Source organism: Triticum dicoccoides, chromosome 4A (genome assembly GCF_002162155.2).
Source record: "Triticum dicoccoides isolate Atlit2015 ecotype Zavitan chromosome 4A, WEW_v2.0, whole genome shotgun sequence".
Classification (NCBI taxonomy): Eukaryota; Viridiplantae; Streptophyta; class Magnoliopsida; order Poales; family Poaceae; genus Triticum; species Triticum dicoccoides.
The window spans coordinates 660,251,784-660,276,933 of NC_041386.1; the positions used below are offsets into that span (position 1 = coordinate 660,251,784).

General features: G+C 44.9%; 2 protein-coding genes and 1 long non-coding RNA gene across 5 annotated transcripts in view; 2 read left to right on the forward strand and 1 right to left on the reverse strand.

The window, feature by feature from the left end:
• Positions 1-2,305: 2,305 nt before the first annotated feature.
• LOC119287790 (protein arginine N-methyltransferase PRMT10) lies at positions 2,306-5,527 on the forward strand. The gene is made up of 8 exons (XM_037567404.1): positions 2,306-2,540; positions 2,649-2,841; positions 3,088-3,193; positions 3,441-3,630; positions 4,089-4,274; positions 4,351-4,434; positions 4,807-4,989; positions 5,156-5,527. The coding sequence occupies exons 1-7, from the start codon at positions 2,340-2,342 to the stop codon at positions 4,981-4,983; spliced, it is 1,137 nt and encodes a 378-aa protein (XP_037423301.1). The 5' UTR covers positions 2,306-2,339; the 3' UTR covers positions 4,984-4,989; positions 5,156-5,527.
• An 821-nt stretch (positions 5,528-6,348) lies between these two features.
• On the forward strand, positions 6,349-10,520 carry LOC119287791 (superoxide dismutase [Fe] 2, chloroplastic-like). 2 transcript variants are annotated; one of them, XR_005140948.1, is made up of 8 exons: positions 6,349-6,633; positions 6,733-6,921; positions 7,208-7,379; positions 7,488-7,561; positions 7,653-7,679; positions 7,754-7,777; positions 7,875-8,051; positions 10,039-10,520. XR_005140948.1 is itself a non-coding variant. In XM_037567405.1 (7 exons), exons 1-7 carry the CDS (start codon positions 6,460-6,462, stop codon positions 7,998-8,000), a joined length of 786 nt encoding a protein of 261 aa, XP_037423302.1. In that variant the 5' UTR covers positions 6,349-6,459; the 3' UTR covers positions 8,001-8,309. The 2 variants fall into 2 exon arrangements, 1 of the variants encoding a protein (XP_037423302.1); XM_037567405.1 differs by lacking the exon at positions 10,039-10,520 and having other exon boundaries at positions 7,875-8,309.
• A 358-nt stretch (positions 10,521-10,878) lies between these two features.
• The window catches only part of LOC119287792, a 15,417-nt gene continuing 1,145 nt past the window's right edge, over positions 10,879-25,150 (reverse strand). Inside the window, exons 1-2 of one of the 2 annotated variants that reach the window (XR_005140950.1) lie at positions 12,656-12,843; positions 10,879-11,215 (exon numbers count right to left, since the gene is read on the reverse strand). This is a non-coding gene — a long non-coding RNA (uncharacterized LOC119287792). Of the gene's footprint in view, positions 11,216-12,655; positions 12,844-25,150 lie in introns of those variants that run through there. The other variant, XR_005140949.1, reaches the window with a different exon arrangement.

Genomic DNA, 25,150 nt, shown 5'->3' on the forward strand with positions numbered 1-25,150 from the left:
ACATCATCTACAAACCTCTGTACTTGGAGGCCCAACAACCTCTACACTTGGAGGCCCAACACGTCTCGGTAATGCACATCACTATAAGCCTTGCAAGCAATGTGACTAATGAGTTAGTTGCGGGATGAAGTATTATAGAATGAGTAAATAGACTTGTCGGTAACGAGATTGAACTAGGTATAATGATACCAACGATCAAATCTCAGGTAAGTAACATACCGATGACAAAGGGAACAACGTATGTTGTTATGCGGTTTGACCGATAAAGATCTTCATAGAATATGTAGGAACCAATATGAGCATCCAGGTTCCGCTATTGGTTATTGACCGGAGACGTGTCTCGCTCATGTCTACATAGTTCTCAAACCCGTAGGGTCCGCACGCTTAACGTTCGATGACGATTGGTATTATGAGTTTATGTGATATGATGTACCGAAGCTTGTTCGGAGTCCCAGATGAGATCATGCACGTGACGAGGAGTCTCAAAATGGTCGAGATATAAAGATTCATATATTGAAAGGTTGCATTTGGACATCGGAATGGTTCTGAGTGGTTCGGGCATTTTTCCGGAGTACCGGGAGGTTGCCGGACCCTCCCCCCCGGGAGAAGTTATGGGCCTTATGGGCCATAAGAGGGAAGCACACCAGCCCACAAGGGGATGGTGCGCCCCCCTTTGGGCAGGAGGCCGAATTGGACTTGGGAAGGGGGCGCCACCCCCCTTTCCTTCTCCTTCTCCTACTCCCTCTCCTTCCCCTTTTCCCCCTCCGGTAGAAGGAAAAAAAGGTGGGGCCGAATCCTACTAGGACTGGAGTCCTAGTAGGACTCCCCTCTCCCTGACGCGCCCCTTTTTGGCCGGCCTCCTCCTCCCCTCCTTTATATACGGGGGCAGGGGGGCACCCCAAAGGGACAATATACAATTGTTTTAGCCGTGTGCGGTGGCTCCCTCCACAGTTACACACCTCGGCCATATCGTCGTAGTGCTTAGGCGAAGCCCTATGCTGGTAACTTCATCATCACCGTCACCACGCCGTTGTGCTGATGAAACTCTCCCTCGACCTCAGCTGGATCTAGAGTTCATGGGACGTCACCGAGTTGAACGTGTGCAGATCGTGGAGGTGCCGTACCTTCGGTGCTAGGACCGGTCGGATCGTGAAGACGTACGACTACATCAACCGCGCTGTCATAATGCTTCCGCTTTCGGTCTACGAGGGTACGTAGACAACACTCTCCCCTCTCGTTGCTATGCATCGCCTAGATAGATCTTGCGTGATCGTAGGGATTTTTTTTTGAAATTACTACGTTCCCCAACATAATTCTGATCTAGTTGATCTAAAAGAATTCTGATATAGTTGGATGCAATACCACCCACGCAATTCTCTTTTTGGTGGAAAACCTTTCAATCTATTCATCAATAGTCGTGGAAGTACGAAGAACGCTAGAAGGAACAAGAACTACATCCAACTCAGCAGGCCACCTAGCGATGACTACAAGCACTGGAACGAGCCGAAGGTGCGCTGCCCTCATCGCCCTTTCCTTACCAAAGTCGACCAAACCTTGTTGTAGTAGACGGTCGTGAAGCCGTCGCGCTAAGGCCTCATAGAACCAACGCACTAGAACAACAACTGTTACCACCAAGTAGGCGTGTAGACGGAAAGTATCAACATGTAGACACATGAACATGGATGGATGAAGATCAGGCCCAAGTAGATTCAACAAAGACAAACGCCGATCGAAACCACAAAATCCACTGGAGACACACCTGCACGCACCCTCCGACGACACTAGACGCACGTGGGGACGGAGGCTAAGCGGGGAGAATCTTATTCCATCTTCAAGGAGCCGCCATCGTCGGGCCTTCCTGAACATGGCACAAACCCTAAACGAACAGAAAAAGACACCTAAAAACGGAGCAGGGTCTCTCCCTCGACAAGGGCCGAGATCCACATGCCTCCATGGCGTAAGGCGAGAGAGACGGGGCAGACTTGCGCCGCCGCCGACAAGAGATGAGAAACCCCAATTGTCGGGGCGCGCCAACTCTCAATATACATTTTTCTTTTGAGAATCTCTCAACATACATCTGATAGACATACACACATCAATGAAACTCTCAAAACTCCTGTCAATGTTCATAGACCACAGTCCCTTCCACGAAAGATGCAAGAAAAAAAACCCATCACCCTCGAACACAAATATTAAAGCACAATCCAACGGCTGAGGCCCATGGCAGCAGTCCTTTAAACATCCCTACCCCATAAACCCTAGAAACGAGCAGCCATCCTCCCAAACCGCAGGAAAACCCCTCCCGTCTTCCCCCCTCTCCCGCCCCCACACCCCTCCCCATGGCGTCCCTCCCCAACGGCGCCGCCGCCGCCTCCTCGGCCGCCGGGGGCGCGCCCCCCGTCGACAAGGAGGTCGACTTCGCCAACTACTTCTGCACCTACGCCTACCTCTACCACCAGAAGGAGATGCTCTGCGACCGCGTCCGCATGGACGCCTACCACTCCGCCGTCTTCCGCAACCCCCACCACTTCCGCGGCAAGGTGAGAGCAGACGGCCCCTCCCCGCTCCCCCGTCCCCGCGAATCGCCGGAGGTCCGAGGTTTGCTGTAATTTGGGGCTCCGGCTTGATTGATTTGGCGGATCTGTCAGGTGGTTCTTGATGTCGGCACCGGGAGCGGCATCCTCGCCATCTGGAGCGCTCAGGCCGGCGCCAGGAAGGTGTATGCCGTCGAGGCCACCAACGTGGCGGAGCACGCCCGCGAGCTCGTCCGCGCGAACGGGGTCGCCGACATCGTCGAGGTCATTCAGGGGACCATGGAGGACATCGTGCTGCCGGAGAAAGGCGAGTCTTTCCGTTTCCTGATCTCCCCTTTCATTAGTTCGTTCCCGAATGGATGGCAAACCTTTGAAAGTACTGGCCTTGGCTGGTGGAATGATATCCCAGCAATATTGTTAACAACAAAAAGGCCAAATCTCTCATCTTGAAAGGGGATTTTTTTCCGAAGTCTTACCAGAATATGAAAGATATGATGTGTATTGAATATTGATCAGTTTGTTATGTCTCTTTCTTTCTTTTTTGGCACTGCAGTTGATGTCATTATCTCTGAGTGGATGGGCTACTATCTCTTGAGAGAGTCCATGTTTGATTCCGTCATATGCGCACGCGACCGCTGGTTGAATCCAGGTGGTGTAATGTAAGTAAAGAGAAGCATTCTTGAATTCTAAGTTTGCTAACATGTACTGCACTGCTTTGGAATTTTCTTACCCGGAACTGTGATTGTTATATGCAGCCTGATCAAATAATCTGCAAATCAAGTTAAATTAGCAAACACACAATCTTAAATGCTTTGTTTCTGAAAGATAGCAATCAAGACCCTTCTGATTTTGTTGTCTGCACAAATGAAACACAGATGTACCTAATGCGGGATCAATCCGTTGCAGGTATCCTAGTCATGCCCGGATGTGGTTAGCACCAATAAGAAGTGGTTTGGGTGACAAAAAGATGGAAGATTTCGAGATTGCTATGAATGACTGGAATCATTTTGTCGAGGACACCCAGGCTTATTATGGGGTCAACATGAATGCCTTGACAAAGGCATATCGTGCAGAACACGAGAAGTTCTATCTCAAGGTATGTCTCGGTACAAAGGCATCATATTTTTGTCGTTTTGTTGGATTGGCATGCTTTCGGTCTGAAAAATGTGATATGATCATACAAACAGAAATCTTATAATGGTATTTGTTGGAGTAGCTACTACGGATTTATATTCATCAAAAAGGACAAGGCCATGCCAAATGTTTGTGTAGTTCTTTGTTTCTCAAATAACTCCAGTCTTGGGATGTAAAGTTTAGATCTTTTGAAGCTTATAAATGAGTTGCACCTAAATGTAGGCATCTAATATACTGTATTTCACAACTAATCACTACTCCCTCCGTTCCAAAATAGATGACTCAACTTTGTTCTAACTTTAGTGTAAAGTTGGGTCATCTATTTTGAAACGGAGGGAGTACATACTTCATGTAATGATCCTCAGTTCTTTTTACAAGACATATTTTACTTCCATAACCATTCTTTCTTTTCTTCTGCAGTCTTCAATTTGGAACAATCTTCATCCAAACCAACTTATAGGGCAACCTGCTGTCGTAAAGGAAATGGATTGCTTGACAGCAACCGTTGAAGAGATTCGAGAAGTTAGAGCACAGGTTACATTGCCAATCAACCAGGATAGAACAAGGCTAGCTGCATTGGCTGGGTGGTTTGATGTTCACTTTAGGGTATGTCTAGCTGAATTATTTCACATATCTCTCATGTTTTACACAATGAAAGACACTCACTATTTTCCACTTTCAGGGTAGCAAGCAAAACCCTGCAGTTGAGGAAGTTGAATTGAATACAGCCCCAGATGAGAATGGTGGGACACACTGGGGCCAGCAGGTTGGTTTTCTAGAATATATGTCAGTATCTTTTTCTGTTGTTGCAGAATTTTTTACCAGCTATAGCTTATATGGTATAAATGCCACATCTTTTCTTCTTCAACCTGTGAGTTGAACATAAGAGAGATCACAAGTAAAGCTTCAACCTCTTCCCCTTTTATGAATTTATTGTAAGTAGTGGCAGAGGCAAACTATTCTTGCAAATTGGAAACATAAGTAAAAGAATGTTTATTAAATAACATCAGACTGCATATGATGATACGAATGCTTTTCCTTCGAAACAGTATATTCTTTTGACTACAATAACGGCAATGCTTATCATTCATAGTTGCCTGGCGCAGTCTGTCTGACAGCCATTTGTTTCTTCCCCCAGGTGTTCTTGATGACTCCATCACCGAGAGTAAATGAAGGGGACAGTGTCAATGTTTCTTTCTCGATGGTTCGCTCGAAAGAGAATCACCGGCTTATGGATATGGATATCACCTATGAATTGCACGAGGCATCTGGCAGGAAGCTGCCAGCAGTGGCAACCAAGATTTTCTTAGAGTAGAGCAAGGTTCGGTTCTCCAAACTGCGATCTGTTTTTGAATTTTACCCATTCAATTTTTTAGCTGCATAATACATACCGGCCATGAAGCACTCTTTATTTTCATCTCTTTGCTTAATCGTTGAATACCAGGAGACAACCTGATCTAATCCTTCTTGTCCTTCTATTTCAACAGATCGCTGACTGGATCTGACCCAGTTGATGGAATGTCGGGGCATCATGTCTCATCATGTGTCGTCCTGTGCTGCCGTCTCTAGAACCTTGCCCACAGTCCAGAGAAAGATTGGTCCCCGCTGTGTTTGTTTTTCATAGTATGACCTAATGGCCAACGTTTGTGTAATACATACAATGCGGGGTGTGTAACAGTGATACCGTGAGGCATGATCAGGTGCCAGAGATTTTGTTTGTTGTATCAGTAATTTATTATTGCCATTTGATTGGTTGAGTGGTTGGAGCTGTTGCCTCTTGACGTTGTTCTTCCCTCCAATACCTGTGGTGTGACTTCTGTGTAACTGATGTTTTTCCATTTATTCTTGCCATTTGATTAGTCGAGTGATTCGAGCTGTTACAGAACCAATTGATTTTGTTTGTTGTATCAGTAATATATTGTTGCCATTTTGAAAGGAAGATAGAACCTATCTAAACTGTTTTTGCAGTGAGTTTTACCTGCTCGGTAATCTAGTTCCATTTAACTTGAACTAGATTTGTTTGAATTTCTCTAAAACAGATTGGTTTGAATTTCCCTAAACAAAGGCTGATCTGCATTTGGATAGAAGTGTGGTTTTTCGTGTTGACAGAAATTTAGGTATTTCTGAATGAACATAACCTGAAGTTTAGAAAACTCCTAAGCGATGGCAAATACTCCGCCATTGTGAGTGCATTTCTGAATTGTTTTTTAGTGAGTTTTAGCTCATGTGATTTGGTTGTTGTATCAGTAATTTATTGTTGTCATGTGAACTTTCATGTAACCGATGTGTTTGTGCTCGCTTGCATTCTTAAGTACTCCCTACGTTCCAAAATAGATGACTCAACTTTGTACTTGCGTTGTTTTTGTAGTGAGTTTTAGCTGGTTGGCAATCTGGTTTGAATTCCATAAAAAGAGGTTATTGCCCTAGAAAATGTTTGGTTTGGTTTGAATTTCCCTAAAAAATGGCTTATTTGAGTTTGGATAGAAATTAAGGTATTTCTGGATAAGCTTTTGCATTGACAGTAAATTTGTCCCTGGATGAACTTTTGCGGATGAACGGTGATCAGTTTTATCTGTCAACATAAGTAAAAATTTCCCAAAAGTTTGGAAAACTCCCAAGTGATGGTGCCAGTTCACTCGAAGAGTTCATATGAGCTCAGTCAGTAGCTGCTAGCGGCAGGCACTGTGAAAACGATAAGGTTTTGGACCAGCCGAGTCGGCAACCGCAGCCTCTCCCTCTCCCTCCCGAGCTCCGGAGCTCGTCTCCTCTCCTCGCCGGCGTCGCCGCCCCCATGCTCCTCCCAATGCGCGGCCTCCCGGCCGCCCCACCCCGCCCGCTCGCGCACCCACACGCCTCCCCCGCGCCGCCGCCGCCCTCCCTCCTCAGTCCCCGGCGCCGCCGGCCGTCCCGGAGGCTCTCCAAGGTCGTGTCCTACTACGGCCTCACGACCCCGCCGTACAAAACCGTAAGCACGGCCATCTTATTCTTACCTCGCCCGGATCCGCGCGCCGCCGCGCCATTAAAGAAGATGCCACCTTCAGCTTCTTGTTCTTGCTCGTCGCAGGACGCCCTGGAGCCGTACATGAGCAGGCGGGCGGTGGAGCTGCACTGGGGCAAGCACCAGCAGGGCCACGTGGACGGGCTCAACAAGCAGCTGGCCATCAGCCCGCTCTACGGCCACACCCTCGAGGACCTCATCAAGGAGGCCTACAACAACGGCAACCCGCTGCCCGAGTACAACGACGCGGCCGAGGTAACTGTACTTTGCACACAGTGAGATTTCATCTCCTGGTACTCCCTCCGTCCGAAAATACTTGTGAACAAAATGAATGAAAGAAGATGTATCTAGACGTATATTAGTTGTAGATACATCTCTTTTTATCCATTTTGATGACAAGTATTTTCGGACCGAGGGAGTAGTAGCTTTCAGCTTGATTGACTGCTGCAGGCAGATAGCTGAAACAGAGGAGGGGATGCTGCTGTACTGTACTATTTGATCGCTGCAATTCTGAACCTGTGTGTTGTTTTGCGGTGTGTAGGTCTGGAACCATCACTTCTTCTGGGAGTCGATGCAGCCGGACGGCGGCGGCTCGCCCGAGGCGGGCGTGCTGCAGCAGATCGAGAAGGACTTTGGCTCCTTTTTTAATTTCAGGGAGGAGTTCATGCGCTCGGCGCTGTCGTTGTTGGGGTCCGGTTGGGTTTGGCTTGTCTGTGAGTATCCCTTTTTACTGTATTTCTTTCTAGTACAGACAGGCAATATCTGTCTGAAAGCCCGGTTGATGTTCATGCACAGCTGAATGAATGGTTTGCATATTGCAGTGAAGAGGAGCGAGAGGAAGCTCGAGGTGGTTCACACGCGAAATGCTATCAACCCACTTGCTTTTGGAGACATTGTATGTTTGCTCAACCCTTTTCTGTTGAGTTATACGAGACATTTCCAGTTTTAATCTTTGCAATGACTTTCCGTGCCTTCTTCTCTTTCAGCCAATCATCAGCCTAGACTTGTGGGAGGTAAGGGAACTGAAGAACCTCTGTTTAGATCCTACCATGCGCCATGTACTGATGTTTCCCTTTATCCTTTTCAGCATGCTTACTACTTAGATTACAAGGTGCTCTCCCAGATCCCATTTTTCTGCTTGCTATCAAAACTTTAAAAGTTAGTACTAATATACCTGAAAACCGATCTGGTGCTTTTTAATGATGTAGGATGACAGGCGAACGTATGTGTCAAACTTTCTGGATCACCTTGTGTCTTGGCATACTGTCACTCTACGCATGATGCGCGCGGAGGCTTTTGTGAACCTTGGTGAACCAACTATCCCAGTGGCATGAGATGATACGGATATGACCTGGAGTTGTCTCTGAATATGTCCATCTCACGAGGTAATACATTTTGCAGCATCATACTTGGCATATGCGCAGCTTAATCACGCCCTTTGATCCCTTGAGCGCGAGGTGGTATATAAATAATCAATCCAGGGTTTAAGGCATCAGTTCCCTATTATGTTTCTTTCTCTAGCTATGTGGTAAAGTAGTAGCATTGTACCTGCCATATTTGCAGCTTAGTCAAGTAATATACCATTCGATTCCCTGTGCGTGAGGTGGTATATTATAAATAATAAAGCAGGGTTCAAAGCATCAGTGCCTTATTATCTCTCTTTTCCAACCATGAGGTAAGTGGTAGCATAGCAGTACCAGCAGTTCTGCCTGACTGGAGATGTTTCTTTTTCTTTTTCTTTTCTTTTTTTTTTTAGAAAAGGAGGATGACCCCCGGCCTCTGCATCTGGAAGATGCATACGGCCACTTTATTGATTATTCACGATGACCATACAAAGTATTACACCAATGTGCCTGAATCCACCATCTTGGCAACATATGCCACTACTCCTATCCAATATGATGAAAGAGAGCTAGCCGGGCCACTACCCAGACCACTCACGTAATCCTAACATCAATAGCCGGAAGCCGAAACACATTCGGAAGCCCCAGCCGAGCCACATACCTGGTCTGGGGCATAATCCGGTCAGACGCACTCGTGTGTCGTCGCCGCCATCTTCCACAGGTCCGTCTTCAGATCAAATTGAGGCATCTACCATGTCTGGCCACTCCGCCATTGACGCCACCATGACGCCAAACAGCAACCTCCTCCTGCGCGAGTCCATCTCCGTGCATCGGACGTCGAGCCTCCACAGCGCCACGCCGCCGACATCCGCCGCCATCAATGAGTGAGATGGAGCACCGCTCCACCCTCCCCCCAGCCAACGCTTACTCCAAAACGGCACCCCCAGGAGAACCTGGACGCGTCGGAGGAAAAGCGGAGGCTTGGGCGAAGAAGGGCACGCCGTCAGCAGCTGCTTAGGTGCCTGACTGGAGGTGGAGGGAGTTTGGGTTTCACTGTTTATGGTAGGAGACAAGATGTCCCAAAGTACCCTAGCTCATTCTTTCCCATGAACAAACTACTAGTGGTGTCACCAATATGGATATATATAGCCTTGAATTTTACTAGCGATATAATTTTATCTGTGTGAACTACTCCCTCCTTCCGGAACTATTTGTCGGAGAAATAGATGTATCTAGACATATTTTAGTTCTGCGGCAAGTAATTCCGGACGGAGGCAGTACTTCATAACTTCTTAAAATGGTAGACACAAGAACCTTTTGCCAGTAGCAGCAGTCGTAAGTTGAACTTGAAGAAAAAGATAGTTTTTCTTCTGGGCCTTAGTTTTGCTTCCGAACTTGGTTAATCTACCACACCCTAGTAACAAGAAACCCCATTGAGTTACAAAAATGTAATTTGAGAGGTTATATGAAGTAAGATGGAGGTTTTATGTAAGGTTATCTTTGAACAAGGACTCTCAACCTGCCACATCCTCTTTTGTCTTGTAGCCATAATTACTAGTCCCTCCGTCTCAAAATAAGTGACTCGACTTTGTACTAAGATTTTAGTACAAAGTCGAGTCACTTATTTTGGGACGGAGGGAGTACTATTTTGCGGGGCTTTTAGCCACAATTAGGCATCGTAAGCATCACACTATGCTATATTCTGACAACAAAATAATTAAACATCACATTCTGCTATATTCTGACAACAAAATAATTAAACATCACACCATGCTATATTCTGACAACAAAAGATAAATCATATCATTGAAGAATCCACTAGACCTATTGCTTTCAGGCTTTCCATGTCCTGCACTGAGCTATTTGATGCAATGTTCTTGCACCCCATTCCATGTCCATCACAATCCCCAAGGCTCACGTTTGTTTTAGACCCACCAAGTGGCCTGCTCGTTTTCCTTCCGTAACGACAGACAAAACGTTCAGACCTGTTAAAAATATCTTGATCCCTTTTTTTCTGTCCATTTGTCAGGGATGCCAAGGAAAATCCTGAACCATATCCTACTGGAGGAGACGGAGAGTTTGCGGGGGGCAGCGTGATGTAACCATGTCGTGCGATGCACGGTGAACAAGTAAGCTCTGCCTGAAGATAAGACAGCTGGGGTTTTGTCGTTGTCCTCGTCCGTCGCTTCGGGGAAATGACCTCCCATTTCAAGTTATTATGCAGTAAAAGCAGATATGGACGCTTCAGAGCACGGGGAACTTGACTTTAGAGTACGCGCTATCGATCTAACTTGTGCTTGAAGCCACAGAACTTTATGTCTTGAGAACAATCTCCCATAGTGCTGTTAGAACAGCCCCTAGTTTTCCATGACTTGTAGTCACAGCTTTTCATCATTCTGTTGTAACAGAATTCAGCCATTGTGGGCCGAGGCAGATTCCCCCATGAATGTTTGCCTTGCTCAAACATACTCTTCTTTTTCATCAATAGTTGCCCGGTCATATTATCCTCTCTTTTCTCCGCCCGATTCTTCGAACATATCGAATGGTCCCTGCACAGGTACATATGATTTTTTTTAATAATTTGCAGATCTTCTTGATGCTTGTATCTTTTTGACGATTGAACCAATGCCTTTTGTTAAGCAAAAGTATCAGGAAAAAGTTGTACTATCATGTCGACGGTTTGCAAAAAAGAAAACCAGCGTGCAGTTTGCTGGACCGTCTACCTAAGCTACTGGTTGGTATGGGCGTATGGCAGGTTAATCTGCTCTACCAACATTTGTCAGCCACAACAGTGTGGGGAATCATTAGTAGGTTGCACATGTTTATTTCTGTATTTAGAAGATAATTTCAGGGATGAGAGGAAAACAAATAGGAAAACGACACAGTGATTTGGTGAGAATCATAATCTGATGCTAATGAAATTAAAATGGTAGAGCAGTAGCAGCAACAACAACACAAACCATGATGGACAGATAGTATTATAGCAACTTCTGATACACTTCTCATCGAGCTAAGACACTAGACACATATGCTTATTATGAAAGGCGGCGGCGGAGGCCGGTGCCTGGATCTCCGCTGCGCCTTGCGGCCTCCGTCCATGGCGGCCATGGCGGCCATGGCTGGTTTAGTTGCAGCAGCAGCAGAGGCAGTCGAGGCAGCACTCGCACGTCTCGTAGCAGCAGAAGCAGCACAGCGCCGTGAACACGCTGCAAACCAAACACCCAATTATATCAGTCAAACAATTATAACAAAATCATACTGTAGAATGAATAGAACACAAAGAAATTAACAGGAACTAGTACTAGTGGAATCAGTCCCAAAATGTTCCTGCCCTGTCTCTACGATTTCTCTGAAGATTTTTCAGATGGCAGAAGAGCGCTATCTCTTTCTCTCTCTCGGCCTCTGCATAGACCGATGCACACGGCGAGAGATTTTACATCTCTCGGCAAGACGAGCAGGGCAAAACCCAGAGGGAGAGTGAGTGAGTGAGTGGATGAACAAAGTGTGTGTGTGTGCGCGTGTGTCTCACCATGCGTAGATGCAGCCCTTCTCCTCGTGGCGCTTCTGCACGTGCTCCGTGTAGGACATCTCCTGCCCCGACGGTGCGTTGTACATCTTGGCAAAGGGTGGGGTGGGCTACTATGGAAGAAGAAGATACTCTCCAAGGATTCTGCTCTGCTCTCCTGTGGCCGGCTTTGGGAAGATGTAGGATTGGAAGAGGAAGGAGATGTGGGTGGGGTTTTATAGGCTGGGAACGCAGCTAGCTGCACCTGTGCCACAGTTTTTTTTTCTTTTCCTACTCATCACCACCACCTAAGCACAAGTGGCAACGCTGTTTTGTAACTGACACAGCCCGATGGGCCCACGCGTCGGTGGCCATGGTGCACACACAGTTTGTCTTTTGTAGGCGTGGAACACGGCTTTTGTGCTAGTCGACCTCTGGAAATCATAGAGAAAAATCTCCCAGAACTCCCAAATTGAACAGCTTAGTTGCTACATGAGATTTTGGTTTTCTAGTAAATGGATTTTTTTTTGCGGGGCAGTAAATGGAAGAAATAGAGAGGGTTGAACTTGGACTGTCCTTGTTTAATTTTCTCCATTTCGCGCCAACTCGGACCAGGCCTAACTCTTGGTCGTTTGATTGTGAATCCTGACTTTCTTTTTGAATGAAGAGAGGATTCCTAGCTAGTCTAGGTGAGTGGTCAGTTCTGAGGGGCTGGAATAAATCCACCACCTATCGATCTGGACTATGAGGTCACGGGCCCATGACCATGATGGGTGTGTGTGTGTGTGTGCATGCCGTGCGTGTATGTATGGTGGGAAGGAACAAGGCCAATTTGCCTCGGTCACCACTAATTATTAATCAGCCTGCAAAGTTGGCTTAGTACTACGGCCTCACTGTCTGCATATCTGTTCTTAGTGCAAGCATCACATCATGCTTCAGAAAAAGGTTCTACTCTCTCCGTTTCTAAATACAAGTCTTTATAAAGATTTCACTATGAACCACATACGGATGTATATAGATGCATTTTAGAGTGTAGATTCACTTATTTTACTCCGTATGTAGTCCATAATAAAATCTTTGCAAAGACTTATATTTAGAAACGGAGGGAGTATATACATGATGGCTGCAGATCATATCTTACCACGCGTAGAGGCATCCCTTCTCCTGGTGGCGCTTCTGCGCGTGCTCGTAGTAGGACATGCCCTGCGGTGGCGGAGGGTTGTTGTACATCTTGCCGCCGGCCGGCTGGGCTCCTCTCCTCTCTCCGGCTAGATTTAGATCTCTTCTACCTTGTCTAGTTCTTGTGTGTATGTAAGTAAGATTATTATTGCATATTGCATTCGGATGGATGTATTTATAAGTCAGGGGAGGTCCAACACTTGTCAAAGCCTAGCTGCCAAGTGTACATTCACGTCCGAATGCATCTTCTGACATAAATTTCAAGTATCCTAATGGAGACAAAAAAACGGACCTCATTAGTTTCCTTCGACCCTAAGGTTTCTAATCTGTCAGCTACCTAGTGCGTTTCCCACTGAATTGATTCACTACACTGCCATATTTGACCAGAAAGGGTCCAAAATAAGACGTCCAACATTTGTCGATGCCCAACATTAATAGGGCAAGGGATGTCCAACATTTGTCGATGCCCAACGACAAGTGTAGATCATATCTGAATTTACTAGTATCTTCTAAACATAAATTAGAAGTATCCTTGGGGAGACAAAAACAGGACTTGATTGGTTTCCTTCGCCCTGAAGATTTCTAAATTGTCATCTACCCACTGTAATTACCATTGAGTTGAGTTACTACAGTGCCCATGTTTGACTGTCAAAAGTCCAAATTAAGAAACAGACCATGCCGGGGATGGGGTCCCTCTTCAGCCTCATATGCTTCCAGCTGATGGTATTTATCTTAGCAGCTAAGGAGTGTACCAATATTAGCAGTACTAGTGCACAGTACCAGAATGGGTGACAAGTGGATGCCTCTTACGTCGTGTTCTTGGTTTTATCTTGGCCTGGATTTTTTCGTCCACTGGCTAGGTCACTGATTTACCGACTAATCGACGTCGTATTCTAGAAGGAAAATCCATCAGCGTCGACGGGGACATCAAGGAGAATTTGTTTCATCTGGCCTCTGGTAGTCTTACTTGGCGTACATTCATTTGCAAGGAGAAGTGATCACGAATGTATAAGTGACTATGAAAGTATATCGCTCGTTCTTGACAACGGCCACAAGAGATTATACTATAACATGTATGTTATCATGATACGATTGGAAAGTCCAATCGATTTAATATATTTAGGCTCACTTTGAATTCCCATCGCAGATACCCTTGTAATGTTTTTTTAGCAGTAACGATGATCAATATAAAGATTTAGGGACTGCGCTGTAATATTTCCATCAAAAAATGGACCTGAACTGCTGCATAAGTATGTATTCTGCGTAGCAATAACATAAGCGTCCAAATTCAAGCTAGGACCGAAACCCAGAGGTGGGTGTACGCCATCATAACACTAACGTGTTATTTTTGACCTCATCATAACACCAACTTCTCCCAAAACTTGCACGTAATGATACACGTACGCTATCATGCTAGTACTCGTCTGTCCATTAGATGTAGTGTACATGCTTGCTATGTGTACAGTCATATCAAATGCCCGTGAGCATATGACACGGTGAGGATATGGTTATATCATAAAAGGCAAGGATAGCAAATCAAATTGACTATAGTAGTAGTGCATGTGCTGAAACTGGAGACATTATATAGTACTCCCTCCGTTCGAAAATACTTGTCATCAAAATAGATAAAAGGGGATGTATCTAGATGTATTTTAGTTCTAGATACATCTCTTTTTATCTATTTTGATGACAACTATTCTCGGACGGAGGGAGTAGTAGTGCATGTGCTGAAATTGACTATAGTAGTAGTGCATGTGCACAAGCAGATAAATACAGTGCAGTGAGCTACCGAAGCAGATAAATACAGTGCAGTGAGCTACCGAAGCGCCATCACAAGCAGATATCAGCAATTCCTAACAGATAAATATAGTTGCATTCCAAGTCTCTCAGGTCCAGTTCCTCTAGTAATGATGATGTGAACATCTATATATTCATTAAGAGTGATCACCATCTTATTTAATTGATCACATCTTAGTTAAATGATTTGCATAGGTGTGAGAGACATTAGGGATTATTCTATGGCAGGGCACTATATGAAAGTGAGGCATTTGGAACTATATGGTGCTTTTATTTCTTCCATAGGAGACAATTGGGAAAATTCCCCGTAAATGTCGTTTGATACCACGTGATGCTAACAGTGCCATGCGGGATGTAATCCTCTGACGTTTAGGATAGAGCTGTCTGCTTGTACAAGGTTTTGCATCTACATGTATCTTCTAATATAAAATAGAAGTATCCTTACCGAGATGAAAACACAACTATATTAGTCTCCTTCGATCCGATGATTTCTATGTTGGCGCCGCCTCTCGCAGCGCCGCTCTTCTTCCTCTTGCCAACTCTCTCAGCTCACGGAAGAGACTCAAGAACAAGGAAGAACACGAGTATTTTGGTGGCCGTCCCTTTTCTTCTGTTCTTTTCACTCTTGTTCTCAAAGAAACATGCTTTCCTACACTGTACTCGGACGCACGCATAGCCTGGGCACAACACTTGCACACTAACACCACCAACTAACTAGGCCATGCACGCACTATCCTAGGCCACTAACTACACACGCACACATCCAGCTAACAAGAATTGACTACATCTACTACTACCGGCCTTTTCTCAAGGCGAGAACAGACTCTCCAATCCATCAGCTCAAACTTGTGTAGGCGCTGGCTTCAGACCTTCGTGCATCACCGTTTCACACGGCAAGCCATCCTCACGCGGCAGCTTGGAATTCATCGATGCATGATCTTCTAACTGAAACCATCTGCTTGTATGCATCACACTTAGCAAGTCACGATTCAGCCTTAGTCGCGCCTTGCCGTTTCTGGCGGCACCGCCGTATCGCACGGCATCATCGGCATCCTCACCGTGCTCGCCGCATCGCACGGCAACCCGGCATCTCGCCTTCTTCGCGCGCTCAACAAAGTTTCGACGACTAGCTACTCCTAGACCATCTAAGTTACATGCATAACAAAAACAAACTAAAATGCTGATACAATAATATCAAGATTAGTTCTAACATTCACCCCATAATCTTGATATCATACTCTTCGACACGGATCATCCGCAGCACCTTGTCAAGGACGATGTCGTCACCACACCGATCACTGCACACATTCTTTTTGTGGTCGACGCCCGTCACCACGCCGTCTTACCGCACGCAATGGCCACCTCTTGAAGTGGACGACGCCTTTGCGACGCGACCACCACCTCATCATCATGTCACGACATCGCACCACAACCAGCCACCAACGGCATCGCGCCGTCACCGGCCTCCATCTCACGTCGTCGTCCTCCACCTCACATGGAGTCCACCCCGTCGCCGTCGCTGCCGCCGCCGCAAATCGACAAGGCTGTGATGCCAATTGTTGGCGCCGCCTCTCGCAGCGCCGCTCTTCTTCCTCTCGCCAACTCTCTCAGCTCATGGAAGAGTGAAAAGAACAGAAGAAAAGGGACGGCTGTGTGAGGCAGCCGGCCACCAAAATACTCGTGTTCTTCCTTGTTCTTGAGTCTCTTCCGTGAGCTGAGAGAGTTGGTGAGAGGAAGAAGAGCGGCGCTCCGAGAGGCGGCGCCAACATTCTATACTTTCGCATCTCGACTTCCTGCATCCTGTTTGTTGGCCCCCTTGTGTTTTGTGTCATTTGAATAGAAAAATATAAATTATATTCCACAAAAATTACATTGATTATAAAACGAGGTTTAGAGGTTGAGGCCGAAGGCCAAAGTACAAAACATTACTTTTGTTGCATTACATTATGCAAATGCTTAGCCCCCACAAGACACCATAACAAAGTCTCCTCTTTGATTCTGGCGACAATAACTCCAACCCGCACCGCGGTGTTGTACAAAACACGTGCATTCCGCTCTTTTCCAAATTTACCATGAGATAATCAACATTAGGAAAACGAGCACCCACGCGATTGAGTCCTCTTGGACGAATCGAGGTTGTACCACTCCTTCACGGAATTCATGTCACCCCAATCTAGAGGATGTACATCATGAAGTCCAAACCAAGTTTGATGTCTACTACGCAACCTTCTTCTTGTAGACTCGTGTTGGGCCTTCAAGCGTAGAGTTTTGTAGGACAATAGCAAATTTCCCTCAAATGGATGACCTAAGGTTTATCAATCCGTGGGAGGCGTAGGATGAAGATGGTATCTCTCAAACAACCCTGCAACCAAATAACAAGGAGTCTCTTGTGTCCCAAACTCACCCAATACAATGGTAAATTGTATTGGTGCACTAGTTCGGCGAAGAGATGGTGATACAAGTGTAGTATGGATAGTAGGTATAGGTTTTTGTAATCTGAAAAAAAATTAAAAAACAGCAAGGTAACAAATGGTAAAGTGAGCGAAAAAGGTATTGCAGTGCTTGGAAACAAGACCTAGGGTTCATACTTTCACTAGTGCAAATTCTCCCAATAATGATAAAATAATTAGATCATATGGCAATCCCTCAACGTGCAACTAAGAGTCACTCCAAAGTTCCTATCGCGGAGAACATACAATGAAATTGCTTGTAGGATACGAAACCATCTCAAAGTTATTCTTCTGATCAATCCATTGAGCTATTACTATAAGTGTCACAAACACCCCTAGAGTTCGTAGTAAAATAACACCATATGACACACATCAATGAACCCTAATGTCACCTAGATACTCCAATGTCACCACAAGTATCCGTGGGTCAATTATACGATATGCATCACATAATCTCAGATTCATAATATTCAATCCAACACAAAGAACTTCAATAGTATCCCAAGATTTCTATCGGAGAAAGGAATGTGAAAACGCGTACCAACCCCTATGCACAGATTACCCAAATGTCACCACGGAAGTCCTCAAGTTGATAAACAATACATACATCAAGTGGACCAATAGAACGTCCCATTGTTACCACGGATATCCCATCGCAAGACATACATCAAGTGCTCTTACTTCCAAAGATTCAATCCGACATAACAAAACCTCAAAGGAAAAGAATCAATTCATCACATGGTAGAGAGGGGAGAACACCATAAGATCCAACTATAATAACAAATCTCGCGGTACATCAAGATCATGCCAAATCAAGAACATGAGAGAGAGAGAGAGAGAGAGAGAGAGAGAGAGAGAGAGAGAGAGAGAGAGAGAGAGATCAAACACATAGCTACTGGTACATACCCTCAGCCCTGAGGGTGAACTACTCCCTCTTTGTCATGGAGAGCGCCGGGATGATGAAGATGGCCACCAGTAATGGTTTCCCGCTCTGGCAGGGTGCCGGAACGGGCTCCCGATTGGTTTTCCGTGGCTACAGAGGCTTGCGGAGGCGGAACTCCTGATCTAGGTTTCTTTTTGGGGGTTTCTGGATTTATAGGAATTTTTGGTGTCGGTTTCACAACAGGGGGGATCTATAAGTCAGCGACAAGGCAGGGGGCGCAACCTAGGGGGGGTGGGGGCGCCCTCCACTATTGCCGTTGACTCGGGACTCTTCTGGCCCAACTCTTGTGCTTCAGGCGCTTCTTCTGGTCCATAAAAAATCACCGTAAATTTTCAGCTCGTTTGGACTCCGTTTGATATTCCTTTTCTGCAAAACTCAAAAACAAGAAAAAAAAGAAACTTGCACTAGGCTCTAGGTTAATAGGTTTGTCCCAAAAATAATATAAAATATCATATAAAATATCCAAGATGGATAATATAATAGCATGGAACAATAAAAAATTATAGATACGTCGGAGACGTATCAGCCACAAACTCTGACGGTATAGGCGTGTAGCGACACTGGAAAAGAAGATGAGCCGCTGACTCTTTAGCCTGTTTGCAAAGGGGGCATAAGGAGTGAATTGCGAAAAACATCAACATTGATAGCTAGGGTTGCAGGAACCATAGTTCTATGGGTTTGTGCCACAAACCACTATTTTTGGGCTTAATTTTTTTTTCAAAAAACACTAGTCACCCGATTCGCTCGTTTTAAGCCAGATTATGACATGTGGGTCCCGCCTTTGTTGACGTGGCAACACTATTCACCCGGCCGAGCCGTTAGACAGTGTCGCCTGAGCCATGTGTGCCTATCTTCTCACTCTCCCTCCTCGCCCTCACCTCCCAACCCTTTTCCTCCCTCGCACGCTCTCTCCTCTCCGTAGACATGACGACGGCGAGCGGCAGCGGTGGTGGTGACGGCGGGTCTAGTTGCGGCAAGGATGATAGGCCACCAAAGGGGGGGGGGGTATTTGCAGGAGCTCAAATCCTAGCGTCCCTTCTCAAAACAGCAGCTAGCAACCATCGCTCGAATTCACGGTGGCGCAAGCTTGGGCTACGGCCGTGAAGGCCACTCCGACGGGGAGTCACCAGTGGGACTCGTCATTCGGCGGTGTCGAGTAAGTTTTCCTCTTCCCTAACCTAGGTTCTTTTGATTTCTGAACTTTAGATCGATTCTAGGGTTAGGGTTAGGGTTATTCGAATTTTGATGAAAGTTAAGATTTTTTTTGTTATTGTTAGCTTGAAAACCCGGGTTGGCCACATTGTATCTGTTGTTAATTTGATTTACATGCAATGTTAAACCCTAGCTTGGCCTTCAGAAAACCTAATTTGTTCTTTTAATCATAGACACTGGTAATTAGAATAGATTTCTAGGCACTTTTAATCATAGTAGTTTATGTTAATATGATGTATTAATTAGAGTAGTGCTTTGTTAATAATAGTTGAGTGATACACCACTGTTAATAAGAGTAGTTTCTATTAATATGTTATGTTAATTAGAGCTGTGCTATGTTAATTATGTAGTGTTAATTAAGATTGTTTTACTTTCTTTCTCTATAGTTTGGATGATGATGTTTCGGAAGTTAGAATGCACTTCCATGACAAAGACAACTTGGAGAGATCAATGTGCATTTCAGACATCACATTTCATAATCTGATAGCACTAATAGAGACAGAGGGATATGGTTTGAATGATTACATGTATTTTGTGAGGAAGCCTGGTGTGGGTATTTTTGGATTGGAAGAAATTTGTGATTATTAAAAGGTGGATGCAATGCTCGACCATATTGCTAGTAGAGATGGGAAGGTAGTCAACTTGACAGTGATTAGGGAGCAGGTTCCTTTAAGTGAAATAGGAGAGAAACCTGTGTATGAAATCAATCACTCACGTGTTCTCTTCAGATCACCATCAAAATGCAGTAAACAGAAGCATCCAGAGCCACTGCAGTTCTACTCCACACAACAGAGTACAAACAATTGCATGGATTTAGAAGATGTTATGGATGAAGGCAATGCAGCAGATCAGGATGAGCTGGAGACACTCATGGAGCTGAAGAGGAGAACATCAAATTTAGGAAAAAAACTAGCAATCCTTCTAACTGAAGATGATTCTGATCTGGAGGCAGATGAGGACTTTCTTCAGAGGCTTAGTGAGATGAAGAAGTAGAGAGACACTGATGTGGATGAAGTGTATGACCCAGATGAGCAGTTTGAGGAAGAGGAGCAGGTGGAGGAGGAGGAGCAGGTTGAGGAAGAGGGGATTGTGAAGCAAGAGGATCCACCAAAGAAGAAGAGATCTAGAAAAGGGCCAACCAAGAGGTCACATTCTAGCTTGGAGCAAAGATTTGAGGATGTCTGGGTAACATCATCAGATGAGGAGAGAGATCCTGGTGTCTTGAAGCAGGAATATGATGATGGAGCTGAGGAACTACCTTTTGTTCTGCCCAATGGAAGGAAGAGCAGAGCAAAACAACCTTTGGCCAGGAACTGGTACAGTGAGGACAGAGAGAACCCAGAGGAGCAGTTTGTAGAAAACTTTTTTTCCTTAATGTGTACCAATTTAGGAGAGCACTTCAAACATTTCACATAAGTCAGAACATGAATTATGAGTTCCATAGAAACTGCAATGACAACATCATAGTTGTGTGCACTAATGTTAAATTCCCTTTCTGTTGTAGCTTTTGTTATTGCAAATGAGACTACTTTTTGCATAAGGAAGGCAAATTTTTTGCACACATGCCCAGCAGTAGCTGAGAACAACAAGGTCACTGGAAAATAGGTCGCACACCGGTGTGAGAGCATGATCAAAACTGATATTGGTACACCATTCACCACAATAATGCAGAATCTAAAGAAAAAATATGGAGTAGAGAGATCTCGACCCATATGGCCTTCAGGGCAAGAAGCAAGCACTGAAGGTTATCCAGGGAGATCAAAGAGGGTAGTACACTAGACTTAGAGATTATTTGCAGGTTGTGTGATACAAACTCAGGCAATAGATGTGTTGTGACCACTAAGTACCTGTCAGATCAGCCAAGCAAAACCCTAGGTTCCATGGCCTGTTCTTCTGTCTTAATGCACGCAAATAAGGGTTTTGAATGGATGCAGGCCTTTCATAGGTACAACACCGACTACTCACATTTTTTATATAGTATATGCAACACCAAGTGCTCATATTTCATAGGTTCCATTTTTAAGTGTTTATATAGTATATACAACAGCAAGTGCTCACATTTGTCACATTAATTGCCGGGGTAGAAGGTTGTTTTATCAAGCTGTCAATAGGTCAACAGATCCTTGCTGCAACAGGAAGGGATGGGAACAACAATATATATCCTATAGCATTTGGAGTTGTTAACAAAGAGGACATAGACAGTTGGACTTGGTTCTTAACACAGCTGAGAGTTGCACTTGGAGGAGAAAGTGGCAAGTTTGGCTACTCTACAATCATATCTGATAGGCAGAAGGTAAACTCCATAGCCACTTCTCATAGTTATCTTGTTTCGTATGCAATTTCTCCAGCACTTCATAGGCCCATTGGTTAGCTCTAGTTCCTATTGTTCCAAACTGGTGGTTATAAAGGTGATGAATTAAAGAAACACATGGATGCAGCTAGCTACTCATATACTAAGAATGAACACCTTGCTGTAATGAATGATTTGAAAAGAGAGTGTAAGGCTGCTTGGGCATCGCTTAATAAAATACCAGTTCATACTTGGGCAAGAGATGCAATGGATTTTAATTGCGAGACTGGCCTGGTTATGAACAACATTAGTGAGGTGTTTAACAAAATGATACTAGATGTCAGGGGTAAGCCAATAAAGACCATGATAGAAGGAATTAGGACAAAATTCATGGTGAAGTTTAACTCAAACAGTATTAAGACAGAGAAAGAAAATTGTGAGATTTGCCCAACATATGTTGAGATGTTAGAGGAGGCAAGGTACCACTCAAGGCGGTGCCAAACTTTGATGGCTCGTCCTAACATGTACCAAGTCACAATGGAGATAACACCTACTCAATGAACTTGCTGGACAGAACATGTGGATGTAAGAAATTGGATATGGCTGCTATGCCTTGCCATCATGCAGTCTCTGCAATAGTGAAAGCAAAGTTACAACCTGAGGACTTTATGACTGATTTTTTCAAGAAGGAAATGTATAAATCAACATTTAGTCATATCATATTTCCCGTGCGTAGTCCAAATCTATGGCCAAGGAGAAGAACTCAGGAGACAGAGCCTCCAATATTCAAGGACAAGGTAGGGAGGCAGCAAACAAAGAGGAGGTAAATCAATTTGAGAAGCTGGCACCAAGGGATACAAGTAGGATGGCATTTATTACTTGTAGCAACTGCAACCTTGTAGGTCATATATATAGTGTTTGCTCCAAGCTTCTGAAGCCAACTCTTGCTATGAGAAAGAACAATCATCAGGTTAGATAAGCACCTCCATTTTCTTTATGTTCTCTACATGGTAATTCACATTTCTTACTAGTTTTTGGAATGCAGCCAAACAGGTCAGAGGCTTCAGCAAGCTTATCATCAATAGCTGCTGCATCAATAAGGAAGATGCCATCTCCATGCACCACTACAGTGGTGCTCCTCCAAGGAAAGAACCCGCAGCTTCTGCTACTGCACCTACTGCTCATTCCAGGAATACAACCACATCTGCTGCTACTGCACCTACTGCTCCTCCCAGGAACACAACCACAACTGCTGCTTCTACACCTTCTGCTCCTCCAAGGAGGTCTCCAAGGAAGAATGCTACCCCTGTACCTTCTGCTCCTACAAGGAGGTCTCCAAGGAAGAAAGCCACCACTGCTGGTACAACCTATACCTCTGCTGCAAGCCATAGGGAACTTTTCTACCTCCAAGACATACTGGAAGGAAGAGGACTAGTACCTACAAGATGAAGGAGTACTTATATGCTTGTGGTAACTAGAAGTAGTGCATATTTTCTTGTGTTGCCTATGTTGGTGTTTCCTTTGAAACATGTATTGGGAGTGCTACTTGTGTTGGAGTAATGCTTTGTGTTGCCTATGTTGGTAGAAACCTATCTTTAATTGTGTTGGTTGTGAAACCTATGTAACTTTTGTTGGCTTTGAAACCTACGTTATCTTTACTTGTGTTGGCTTTAAAACATATGTTAGCTTTACTTGTGTTGGTGTGAAACCAACTAGATTCTAGGGTCTCTCGACATCAACGAAACCACCCAACTAGATTCTAGGGTCTCTCGGCGTCGACGAAACCACCCAACTATATTCTAGGGTCTCTCGGCATCGACGAAACCACCCAACTAGATTCTAGGGTCTCTCGAAGTCGACAAAATCACCCACATAGATTCTAGGGTCTCTCGGCATCGACAAAACCACCCAACTAGATTCTAGGGTCTCTCGGCGTCGACGAAACCACCCAACTAGATTCTAGGGTCTCTCGGCATCGATGAAACCATCCAACTAGATTCTTGGGTCTCTCGACATCGACAAAACCACCCAACTAATTCTAGGGTCTCTCGACGTCGACGAAACCACCCAAATAGATTCTAGGGTCTCTCGACGTCGATGAAAGCACCCAACTAGATTCTAGGGTCTCTCAGCGTTGACGAAACCACCCAACTACATTTTAGGCTCTCTCGACCTCGGCAAAACCACCCAAATAGAGCAGTCATCTAAGGAACATAAAGCATTCATCTAAGCAGCATCACATTCAACATAACATCACATTCATCTAAGAAACATCACTAATAAGTAGCATATTACAAGATCCATACATAACCATAACTAATAAGTAGCATATTACTAGACCCATACATAGTACCCATGCTACTTATTTAGATTGTCCTCAATCTTGTTTCTCTTGCACTCTTCATACATCTCCCATAACATGGCCAATGCATTCTCCATTGTAGTTGGCCAAGCTGGATCAATCCATTCAATTAGTCCAAAGTTCCTACCCTCCTATAAATTAGAGTGTTAAGCAACCAGATAGGAATTTTTTTAGTTAAATTAGCTAGGCAACATAATTAACAGCACCAGTAGCAGCAATTAGGCAAAGGTTAACAATGAGTGCTTACTAACAGCAGATATATTCTCCTATATAACATATTTCACATATCCATATGCACATGCTCACTTATAAACAAAGAACTCATTTATCCACACTATCATCAAAATTAGAAAAACAACGGAACATGCCAGAACCCTATGCACATGCCACCATATAAACAACAGTAAACAATGACCTCACTTAGCCAGATCCTCTAACTACAAAATGAATGGATTCAAGCAATAGCCTCACTAAAACAACGACCTCACTTAAACAATGATATCAGTAAGCATTGGCCACCTATTTAAACAACCAAATTAATCAAGTCAGATATGCCTCCTACAAGAAAATCAAATCTAAACAATGACAAAATAATTAAGACAACATCATTAGCACAAGTTTGGGACATACCTTCTCAGCACAAGCAAGAAATCTCCTTCCAGTGTGAATACCTTCGAAAGCAACATGCCTCTCTGCCGGTTCCCCATGTTCGTGGCACAAAACAACGATGTCAATTTCAGGGCCCTCGAAATCGGAGTCATCCGTGGTAGCAGGGATCGGCGCCTGCATAGGAGAGCAAAGGATTTGGGAAAGGAAAATTCAGATCAATCTCAACAGAAAAATCCCCAAATACAAACCCTAACCCTAACCCTAGCTCTAGCAACTGGCCTTGACGATGTCGGCGTCTGAAGCTGAGTCGGCGTACTGGTAAGAATTCTCACTGCTGTCGTCATCACTCCACGACACTATGGCGACGGGGCGGCAGTGGCCAGAGATGTGGGAGGGGCAGCGATGGCACAGGAGTGGGAGCAGAGAGGGAGCGAGAGAGAATGAGGGCTGGGGGTGGGCATGTATCGATTCGGGTGGGTTTGACCGTTCCGTCCTAATACGGCTCGGGCGACGCCGTCTAACGGCTCGGCCGAGTGAACAGTGCTGCCAGGTCGACAAAGGCAGGACCCACCTGTCATAATATGGCTTAAAACGAGCGAATCGGGCAGCTAGTGTTTTCTCCAAAAAATTAAGCCCAAAATTAGTGGTTTTTGGTACAAACCCGTAGAACTGTGGTTCCTGCAATCCTAGCCTTCAATGTCGACGTTGTTTTGCAATTCACTCAGGGTATAAGTTAGACCATCGGTGTTGGAGTCTGTCATCCGTCCAGATCCTATTTTTCATAATTAGCCATG

Coding starts and splice junctions, on each gene's coding strand:
- LOC119287790 (XM_037567404.1), top strand. CDS start 2,340: ATGGCGTCCCTCCCCAACGGCGCCGCCGCCGCCTCCTCGGCCGCCGGG. Junction 2,541..2,648: donor CCCACCACTTCCGCGGCAAG/GTGAGAGCAGAC, acceptor CGGATCTGTCAG/GTGGTTCTTGATGTCGGCAC. Junction 3,194..3,440: donor TTGAATCCAGGTGGTGTAAT/GTAAGTAAAGAG, acceptor AATCCGTTGCAG/GTATCCTAGTCATGCCCGGA.
- LOC119287791 (XM_037567405.1), top strand. CDS start 6,460: ATGCTCCTCCCAATGCGCGGCCTCCCGGCCGCCCCACCCCGCCCGCTC. Junction 7,380..7,487: donor CGGTTGGGTTTGGCTTGTCT/GTGAGTATCCCT, acceptor TGCATATTGCAG/TGAAGAGGAGCGAGAGGAAG. Junction 7,778..7,874: donor CTTACTACTTAGATTACAAG/GTGCTCTCCCAG, acceptor TTAATGATGTAG/GATGACAGGCGAACGTATGT.